The sequence below is a fragment of the Protomyctophum bolini genome (assembly GCF_963924005.1).
Source record: "Protomyctophum bolini genome assembly, chromosome: 2".
Lineage (NCBI taxonomy): Eukaryota > Metazoa > Chordata > Actinopteri > Myctophiformes > Myctophidae > Protomyctophum > Protomyctophum bolini.
In genome coordinates, this window is record NC_137863.1 from 10,673,843 (window position 1) to 10,684,897 (window position 11,055).

Consider the following 11,055-nt stretch of genomic DNA (forward strand, 5'->3'; position numbering starts at 1 on the left):
CACCACTGTGGAGACTGGGGTTTGAGTCCACCAGGTGCTTTGAGCATGGCAGGGTGCTCCAATTAACACAATTTGCTGTGCGTTCACTGGTGGGAGGCTGGCAGGGGGGGGACGCTCTCCGTCACTGCACTAGTGAATCCCACAGGTTGGCATTCAGCAGGGAGTGTAAGAAGGCGTGATAGCGTGATCCTCCGAACACGTTACACCCTCCTGGTGAAACCCCCCACTGTCAGGTGAGAAAAAGCGGCTCCATATGTATCAGATCATGTGGGTTTCTACATCCTCCCTAGACGAATAAATAGGGCTTGGCATTGACAGGGACCATACACTTGGGTTGTAATTGCAATTACGAAATTGGGGGGAAAAACCCAGCTATCAATAAGTCCTAGAGCCATGTACATAAAATATCACTATATAGAAAAGCTGTCATATAATGGCATATTTTACAAAGCAGAAGTTCTAAGGTGAACATTCATTACATTTGTTTTGCAGCACTTTGCCTCCACCTTGTGGCAAGAAATCCAGCTACAATTTCTTGGACACAAAGATGGGGGGGGGGGGGGGTGGGACTTTCAATCATTAAAAATAAAAACAGATTTATTAGCAATCACAGGGAATAATGCATAACATCTACAAGAGCATTTGCTTGAATAAAAACGCTGACTTCATATTTACAAATTCTGCAATTGAATGTGAATAGGTTTAGCACATGCACATAAAAATTGCAAATGCGCTACATTATTAAGTAACAAAGCTTTACCTAATTACCAATAGTCTCGCAATTTCACAGCACCACACTGCTGCTTAAAAAAACCATGAGATTCACAATGATTGAGATGCATTGACAAAGCAAAGGTCAGATCAATATAACGGTATGTATATGATGTGTACTATTGTCAGGTCAGCGAAGCCTGTTAAATCATTGTCTTTTTGCACAAAGTGAATAACATTTGTCAAGCATACCTTTGTCCTTGAATTGGTAAGGATATGCACAAGATATCATGATTCATTTAAGACCTTAAAGTGACTATGAAGGGATTGCATTACTAAAGTGTCCAACGCTTGAATTAACTGATAGACTGTCAATGTGGATGGAAGTGGACTCTCTGCCTTGACCTCAGCCATGAGTCATGACTAACACATAGGCTTTCTGATATCCATCCACAACAAGATTAAGATTGTGGATTTTATATTTGGACAGTCCAATGAATGACAGTGAATTCTGTAATAACCTGAGAACTACAAGCTATAGCTTTGTGGTAGCTAACATTGTAGAAATAATAATGTTATACTATTGCTTCTTTTAACTAATAAGGTTGTATCTCAATTCCCCAAGCCTTTAACAGAAATGTTTTTTTTTTTTTAATGAAAATCCTAAATAAAATGGGATTGTCAAGACATGTATAGTATGATAAATAATCAAGGAAGTGAAGAACAACTAATTAACACGAATACTTAAATAAGTTGTGTTCAACAATAGGTGTGTGTGTTTTGTGTTTAGTGTTTTCACATCATGGAACACTCGTTTAGCAGAAGGCACTTAAAACTCTGCTGACCTATCTTAGGGTTTAAACTTAGAAACGACAATCATTTCCATTTCTCTTAATCTGTAAACTTTTCGATTTAAGTCACTTTATAAAATGGACATTTCCATATGGCAGCAAAGAAAATGCAGGCTACATTGAATTGAAGGAATTCACGCAAGCAACCATCATCCTTTGGCAAAATAATTGTTAAGAAACTACAATCACATGAGGTCACATAAATAGTAAATGCTGACAGAATATCGTGACGGGTGGTGGAATTAAGTCACAAGAGTTCCGCTGCAAACCGTGGCCAGAGGGGAACCACAGAATGCAAGATTAATAGGATTCCTGTGTGTTTGAAGAAATGAAAACCCATTGATGGACACAGACGAAGCGCATCTTCTTAACGACAGGCAAGAAGGCATGATGTGTATGGAAAGATCCACTTTTCTACACAGTACTGAGACGACATTTAAGACTCCAGATAGCTTGGAAGTTGGTACAGCGACTACACATCTACAGTATGCGCAGTAGTGCAGGTGATGCCACGTGGGGGGGGGTAGACATGAAGTATTTTACAGACGCAGTGGAAGGGATGACCATAAAGGAACCCATCATTGTTGGAGGCTGAGGCCAGAGCCGCGGGACCCGGGATATTTCCGTTTCAGCTTCTCCGCGACTTTGAATGCTGGATGAGCCACTGCAGTGTGATATCTTTAACAACATACAAATATTCTATGATCTCTGAAGGACCAGATACGGATATTCATGGACATGAATTTTTGCAAAGGCAGGCATGTAACGATTCACTCAACTCAACTCACGATACGATTCGTATCATGATATGAGGTTCACGATACGATTTTTCACGATATTAAAAAATCACACACGTGTGAACTGAGTGGTGCAATTCCCCCCCCCCCCCCCCCCCCTCTCTCTCTCTCTCTCTCTCATTAGACACACAGCACTACCCCTCTCTCTGTTTCTGGCGCCCCCTACTGGTATAAATCAGTAACATACTCGTGCTCATAGACACAGGTACGTACACGGACATTGCTGGTTGTAGGAGTGGTTGCACCACTCAAAAATATATACAGTATATTTTAAAGAAAAAATACAGTTTTTTAATTTTATATAATTTATCTTCCCCCCTGAGATTTTTTATTTAACTACATTGCAAAAGAAGTAGCATTACTTTTGACAGTGCAGAAATATAATTGCCTTCCTTGATGAGCATCAACGACCATCCTCACCTGGGCACAGTTACAGACACACACAGCTCCCCTCTACAGTGCTCTACTACTGAAAGTGACTATCATTTCTCTCCAAAAGCACTTGAATATGATGGAATATGACTAAAGCTCACATTTCACATCACACACTAACCCCCTTAAAAAAAGGGAAAAAAAGAACAAAGTTTTTTTGTTGTTTGAAAATCGATTTTTTGATTTCAATGAATGGATTCATATCGTCGGGATTAATATCGATATACGATATATCGTTACATGCCTTAGCGATGCCATATAGTACATCTCAAATAACGAAGTGTCATTTTATATCTAATTATTTCTTCTGCTTACCCATGTTGTCTTTCTCTTTGCAGGAGACCGAGTAACAGCAGATCTCTCTATCCTGAATGGCAGACAGGTTCCTATAGAAGAGATGAAGTTGAAAGGACAACTATAATCTCTCATTAGAGATTAAACATTTTATTTAGGCTAGCTATGATTTTCTAGTACAAGCTCTTGTGCAAGTGTTGTGCAGATTTTCATATCCTCCTTAAAATAGAAAAGTTCCCTTTTAAATGGGAGTTGACTCATTAGTACGTGCATTGTGCAAATACCTGAAACCCCCCCCCATCATCTAATATATATATATATATATACACCAATGCAACATGATGAGATTGTACTGTAGGAGGGAGATGACATGACATTTCAGGACTGCCTTCTGCATGCTTTCATTTGACTTCACCTGTAGCACTTTGAGATGTTGGATACTTTTCATGAAAAGTGCACTACAAATCAAATAAATATTATATGACATTAAAATGCCGTTTGAGATTATTTGGGCAATGAGTGTGTCATGTGTGATGAAGAAGCTGAGAAGCTTACATTTTTTCAATAAGCTGCTTCTCATCAAACGCATTTGGAAGATCTCTTTTGTTGCCCAGCACTAGGACCTGATAAAAGACAAATATAAGGTAAGAGGGAGAGCAATAGAGACAATACAGGATATCAGGATTTATGACTATCCGTTTAAATCTAAAAAATAAAATGGCCTTCAGTATAATCACAAATTATAATCACTGAGGCCATCTTTTCATCAAACTTGTGGCTTCCTCATTACAGAATATTTCCCGCTAAGGACAAAACAAAAAGCTTGTGTTGCTCAGCCAGGCACGGGAGAACAGACAGAATGCTATCGAGCCAGCATGTCATGTCAATTAGCTCATTAGCAGTGAAATTATAAATCCTGGCTTGGGTTCAAATGACTTGGTGTAATGCCAATAAGCCTGAATCCCTACAAGCTTGTAGTTTCTATGATAACTAATTGAGGTTAAGAAGAGCTTGCGAGTAGAAAAAGGCCCTCAAAAGAAAGGAGAAGTCAAGAGACAAACATTCTGTCTGCAGTTCAACATATACATTTACTTACAGGTATTCCTTGTAGTTGTGGTTTATCTAAAAGGTTGTGGAGTTCATTTCTGGAAGCTTCTATCTTGTCTCGGTCTGCTGCATCCACCATGTAACTGTAAGGAAACAAACACCACTTTAGTATCCATGGATGATGTACAGTACACCCAGCTCATTAAAATGTGTATACTGGATATTTAGGCCCAAAGTAAGTGAGGACATTCAACTGAATTGCATGTTACTTCCTGAAAAACTACAGTATCATTACTCAGACTGAAGTTATAATTAATTGAACATACAGTGTTTGTTCTAAGTTTGTATGTAAAAGGAGAATAGGATACATGATTCCACTCTTTTTCTGCGTGTGCATTCCATTTTGCCGCGTGATTCAAAATCCAGGTCCAGTAAAGACCTGCCCCCACCTGCCTCGGATTGGCCTACCGACACTGCCCGTGTTTGCTCCGTGGTTACCAGACCTTCCTCCGTCTGGTGACACTGGTGGAAATAAATATTGCTTGGTGTATGGTATTGCCTTGGGGGTGTAATAATTTACTATTCTGTATTCATATCAGGTTGAAATTTGAACAGGGCTGAGTCGGCTCTAGCAAACGTCACAACGTTCAACACAGCAACTCGCACTCGGTGGTGTCTCTCGTGGCTCAAGTTCGCTAGAGATGGCGTCCTCTGTCGTGGTCTAAAACTTTACTTTATAGGCAAAATAAAACTAGTCCACGGTTGTTGGAAAATCACACCTGTGTGAAGTGAGTAGTGCTACTGTACCGTGTGGCCATGCAACATCCAGACCAACCATTTGAAGATCCAGATTGACTCCCTAATTCAAATACTAAAATCAATATGAAGTGACTGTGTAGGGTTTTAAAGGACAACTTCATCACTTTTCAACCTACAATGTAATTGGTCTTCACTAATGATAAAATGCCACAATTGTTTTCTACTCGGTCTGTGTCTCATGGGAAGGCTGTGGGCAGTTCAGAAACCCGTCCACCAGTGACATCATCGATGGGGAATCCAAGCTAATGCGATAATGGAAGCCATCGTTCTCACGATAATAAAAATCTAAATATATATATTTTTAATGTTGTTTAAAAACAATCTGCCTAAAGTCACTGGTGGACGGGTTTCTGAACTGCCCACAACCCTCCTATGAGACACAGAAAAACCAAATTTGTGGTATTTTGTCAACTATATATAAATGCACCATGTCGTACGTCTGTAATCCACGTAACTCGAGAACCGTTCACCCCACTGACTTCATTTGACACACACGGTCCACAACACCACATGGAGTGTAGTGCCCGGCGTCAAGGGCAGAGGCACAAAAGCCTCTGCCCGGGCTCCGGACAGGGCCGAAATCCAGATCACCCCTAGATCTCCATATATGGAACTGGCCTATTCTGACATCACACTGGCTGCGTTTACAAGCACAACATTCATTCAAATGAATTAATTAATTCCCGTCATCAGAATAAAAATGCTCATGTAACCTCAATTGGAATAGAATATCCCATTCCGGTCAATTGGAATAGAACATCCCATTCCGGTGAATCTATGAAATTGCCATTTCATAGATTAAAAAAAATCTTCCACAACCTTTTGTTTTTGAAAGGAAATGAATGCATCACTTTCCATAACATTTCCATGCATGAAGCTTTTTGAAATGTCATGCCTTTTGTATGGCTAGGTCTGCACTGGCCAGCGGCCATGGGAAATAATCCTTAAAGGTTTCATGACATTAATTACCAAGAAGTATCCTTCTTCCGCCAAAAAATTGCCGTTCTGGCTGAACCGTGCAGTCGGTTTTCGCGAAACTTTCCAATAATTATGGTAGAGGGCTATGCCAAATGGTGAGGACACAAAGCCCACAATGATTGGCCAAATGGTGGCGCTCTAAAACATAGCATGGCATAGCTCATGAACCATTTGACCGTCAGAAATAAAACCTTTGATACCCATATGCGTCTCCTCATGCCGAACTTTCATGTTTGACTTTTGACCTCTGACCTTTAGATCACACGCCATTTTGAATTATATGAAAAACAGTCAAAATCTATCTCCTCCCAGGATCTTTCATCAAAATGCACAAACACTTCTACATGTGATCTTTGGACCTACAGTATACGGACAAAAAATCGGAAGTTTTTATAATGCAATGAAAATTAGGCTACTGTTTTTTTCTTCTTCTTCTGCCCCTAATACATACATGCAGCGTCATATGCTTATGAAACTTTACAGTATGGTAGAGGGCCATGCCAAATAGCACTGAAACCAGTCTTACTCCAATTGGCCAAAGGGGGCGTTTTTTTTTTTTTTTTAATGAAACCTTTGAACAGGCATAACTCATGCCTCGTTTGGCCAAAAGTCACATGTTCCTTGATTCATGCTAGGACTCATGGGGAACACATCTGTGACTTTGACCAGTAAGCTCCGCCCTCAGATATTCCGCCATTTTGAGCAGTTTGAAAAATGCTTATATCTGCCTGGATCTTTGAGAGATTTACATGAAACATTCTTCACACAATCTATGGACCCTTATCTGAAATCCCAGTTGAAGAGAAGTTTGTATGTGAAAAGATGAACAGCGAACACACTGTGGTAATGGATAAAACCAGGACACACATGATTGTCATCAAAAACACTGAATGATTTTGCCGTTTACAATGGAACAAACAACTTATTGTGTCCGTGTAGCTCAGTCAGTGGAGCTCTCGCCTTTGGACCACAAGGTAATTGGTTCAAATCCGGGTACCGACAACTCAGCCTGAGTCTTCAAGAACCCTTCCCCCCACAATGTAAACCGACCCCGTCATAATTACAGTATTATTTTTCTCTTCTTGCTTGGTCCCGCCTTATCGCTGCTTGCAGCTATATTTTTATTTTATTATGACGTCAATTACACCCAAACAACCTGAACTTTGAACATTCAGTGGATATTCTGTTCCGAAGCCTTTTGAGCTGCAATGAAAACAGGCAAATAGGCCTCAACAGTGACATCTGCTGGCAAATTCTTATGTCATATATATGGGATTTGTAGACTCTTACCTCACAGTCCACACAGGCAACTTAGAGCACTTGTTTGAGCCAGAAAACCCCAGACCACAGAATATCTACTGAATGTTAAAAGTTAAGGTTTTTTTGGGTGCAATTGAGCTCAGAAAACCTAAAAAAATATATATATAATTTAAAAAAAACATTTTTATGCATATCTTTGTAAAGGCAATCTGTGTTATTTTTGTAATCAACACAATTACTTACACGATGGCATTGACTCCTCGACAGTAGCGCTCCCACATACTTCTGAAACGAGGCTGTCCACCTATGTCCCATATCTGAAGTGGAAGAGCACCAAAAAGGCACAGTCACATACTGCGTAATACGAGCAACAGAACATAATAGCAATAGCAATAACCAAACATGTATCATTATTAGCTCAAGAGTGCGGAAAGCAAATATCTATTCTGGCCTAACTCCATACAGTAAGTGATATTATAATTGCATAAAGCATGCAGCTAAAAGCTAGTAGACCTACAGTAGCATACCTTTATTGTGACATTGCCTTTAGTGACCTTCCGCATGTTGAAACCGACCGTGGGGATCATGTCTTCACTGAACTGGCCAGACTGGAAGGAACAAAAACAATAAAGAAGGCATTGTCATGTAATCCACAACTGTAAGATCATGTGATAATGCTGCTCCAAAACAAACACATACAACAGAGTGTTCCATTCCAATACATGTAGCTTTAACCTTTAAAAGTGAATGTATGCATGTGCGTATGTAGAGCGATGTGTTGTGTATAATGAGCAATCATATTGTTTATTGTGCTATATTGTTAGCACGATGTGTGAGCAATGCATATTGCCCTTGTATTGTGAAATTGTACATGATGCCAATGTCTCAGTAATTTCCTGTACTTTATACTGAATAAAGATCTACTTATCTAGCCCTAAACGAGTTTGACGTCCCTGGTCTAATTCAATGTGAATGTGGATCATAGGCCAATAACAAGCAGTCATAAAGAGTTGAATCCGACTGAATTAGAATGATTGAATTACAACAAAGTGTTTTTGGTGCTCCATTGTACATAGTTGTCCTATACACTGTATGAATCATAGCCTGATTTCTTGCCTCATCTAGTCTTCTTTGCCAATAGTAAATGTACTACTATCCTAGCTAGAATACACAGCATTATAATCTGAAGAAGCACTATTGTTTAGTATTGCCTAGTTTTAGTACCCTATATAGGTTAACATTGGGAAAATTCCAAATATGCACAGACGTACATTGCCTTGTTTGTATTACGTAGTATGGCCTGGGACAACGCTAATAGCCTCCCAATGATTTGTTGAAGGGGAAGTCAACTTTGTCCAAACTGCATTACAAATCACCTGACATGAACACTGCTAAGTGGAAAAGAATGGTGCATTCTCGTGGTGATTTCAAGCATGGAAGAACCATAGCCGCAAGCAACTCTTAGATTCTATTTTTAATATCTGGAATCTAGAGCTGCAACACCAACTGACACTGATACAGAAAAGTCCTATTTGATTGTATTAAACAACATTAAACTCAGACCTCATCAACATTGCATCTGTATGTACAGAAAGCTTCATAGAAATCCACCGTAAACATGTTGTACGATCATTCCTGACAATATATTCCATACATGTTATTTTTGTGTTGCAGTTTGGAAGTGCTCGTTTTAATGCAATGTCCTGCTGCCTCCTGCATGTGCAATTTCTAAACAAGTGGTACAAGGACCATTGAGTGATTTCCCATGAGTACCAAACACAGAAAATAATCACCTGCATGTAATTTATTGACAGAAAGAAGCTCATAGTCATAAGTCTATATTGCTTTTTTTTCCTATTAAACAAAAACGAGAATAATTCAAGCTTTCCTAGTTTCCTTACAGTTGCAATTTTGGTTTAATACATAGGATTGTTCTGTTTGGATGTATGTGATGTCAAGGGTTGGTATTGCAACTCTAGATTAAATTAAAATAGAATCTAAGAATTGCTTGCAGCTATGGGAGACCCATTGTATTCTAACTGGCAAAAAAAAATACAATCCCCCAGTGCAAGGCTATGGTCTTGGAACTGTTAGGATTCAAAACAGTTTTGTTTATTAATAATAATAATAATAATAATCCAAACTTGTAAGCAAAAGTTTAAGGCTCAAGTGGTACTGGGGAGTTTCTATACTGCACCACCTGACATAGGCCCCCTGTAGAATGTGATAGCACCCATGCAGTTAAAGGTGACTGCAACATTGATGACGTAGCCAAGAGGCTTGTTTACTAAATTGTATTGTCAGTGCCGGCTGTGTCAACTTAGTGTCACTGATGTTGAAACACTATAGCAGACAGGTGACTTGTTTTGTTTGATTTCGTTTACGTCTTTATTTGTCAAGTACACAAATATAATTACACGCATGCTTATTTAACATGGCTAAATACACAGTGACATAACCGTTAAGTTCAAGGCTATGGGAATCATTATCATAACTCGCTATCAAAGCTCTAAGACAGTAGTGTAGGTCAGGCCCACACGGACTGGGCTTCTTTTCTACTCACTGCTATCACATTGACGAATGTTGTTTTCCCGGAGTACTGAAGTCCTACTAACGTAAGCTCCATCTCCTCTTTCCAAAAGAGAGACCTGAACCAGTCCAAAAGCCGGTTCATAAGGGCCAGCATCTTGGATGACAGTAGTCGTAAGTCACTGTAAAATCAGTTGGTGCCGCCGTCTACTCTTGTGCCGTGGTCTACTCTTAGAGTATATACTCTAAGGGTCTACTCTACACACTACAGGAAGTAGCTACGTTTGTCATGTCATGTGATCTACTGATCTTATGGCGATATTGTAACGTGATGAATTATGCAACGCGAGAGGCCGCTGTTTCGCAATTTCGAATTTTCGATACAGGAGACTGAGGAGAGCACTAAACTGAAAAGGATTTATGTTAGCTGCACTGCAGGTCTCTCGCTGATGTTTGTTTGACAAATAAATATAAGAATTTAATGGCTTTCCGGTGTCCTGAAGGGATAGGTTGATGTTTGAGGTTTTGTCAGAGTCAAGTAGGGAATCCTGCTTCCATCCAATTCAATTGAAAATGGTGGACCCTGTTGTAAGTGTAATGTTTAATCATGGTGTCGTCCACAGTTTTCTACATACTGTGCAGTGAAATAAATACAAATTTAAATCAATCGATCAATCCCGAATTCTTTTCAATTTCTGTATTTGTAAAACAGCGACCTCTTAAGTCACAGAATGCAGTAGGCCACTGGTATAAATATAACACTCACAACACATGAGCCAGACAACTATTCCACAACATTGGACTGGGAGAATCCAGGAGTTTTATTTTAAAAACAATGTGGTTTTATACTTTTATCACTTATCAGGCTTGCTACTCGCATTGGAAAATTATGGGTATGCCTACAATTTAAAATGCAAAAAGTATAGGTCTACACAGAAATGTATTTGATGACTGAAGCAATTAACAAATATCTTTAATCATATAGATCAAGGGTGCCCACACTTTTTTGACTTGAGAGCTACTTTTAAAATGACCAGCTCAACTCAAGATCTACCCACTGAAAAAAATACATAGTTTAAATATGTACCTGAGGCCTGAGGGGGCTTTGGAATAGCAGCCCTGGCTATAATTGTCAAGAGGCAACAGTCTGAACAATCAACCCATGCTCACTGTTTCCACAACCAATCAATGCATCATTATTTTTATAAATACAACACAAGGTCTGCTAAAAGGATGAATCCAAGTAAGCCTTTCGGGCTTGTTTCCATTTGGGTCATCATGTACTCAATTAATCGAAATTAATGTCCCTTATTCGTAACAAAAATATGAATATGCCT

At 39.3% G+C, this 11,055-nt stretch overlaps 1 protein-coding gene across 1 annotated transcript; it reads right to left on the reverse strand.

Moving 5' to 3' along the window:
* Window positions 1-579: 579 nt before the first annotated feature.
* arl8bb (ADP-ribosylation factor-like 8Bb) lies at window positions 580-9,944 on the reverse strand. The gene is made up of 7 exons (XM_080792852.1): window positions 9,753-9,944; window positions 7,717-7,797; window positions 7,433-7,506; window positions 4,182-4,275; window positions 3,641-3,708; window positions 3,107-3,177; window positions 580-2,240 (listed from the first exon to the last, which is right to left on the reverse strand). Exons 1-7 carry the CDS (start codon window positions 9,873-9,875, stop codon window positions 2,191-2,193), a joined length of 561 nt encoding a protein of 186 aa, XP_080648978.1. The 5' UTR covers window positions 9,876-9,944; the 3' UTR covers window positions 580-2,190.
* Window positions 9,945-11,055: the final 1,111 nt, after the last annotated feature.

What these genes read in the sequence shown, in the direction of transcription:
- arl8bb (XM_080792852.1), bottom strand. Translation starts at nt 9,875, where the DNA reads ATGCTGGCCCTTATGAACCGGCTTTTGGACTGGTTCAGGTCTCTCTTT. An exon ending in CATTCGTCAATGTGATAGCA is followed by an intron (nt 7,798 to 9,752) that starts GTGAGTAGAAAA and finishes TGTTCCTTCCAG; the next exon opens with TCTGGCCAGTTCAGTGAAGA. An exon ending in CACAACTACAAGGAATACCT is followed by an intron (nt 3,709 to 4,181) that starts GTAAGTAAATGT and finishes GTCTTTTATCAG; the next exon opens with GTCCTAGTGCTGGGCAACAA.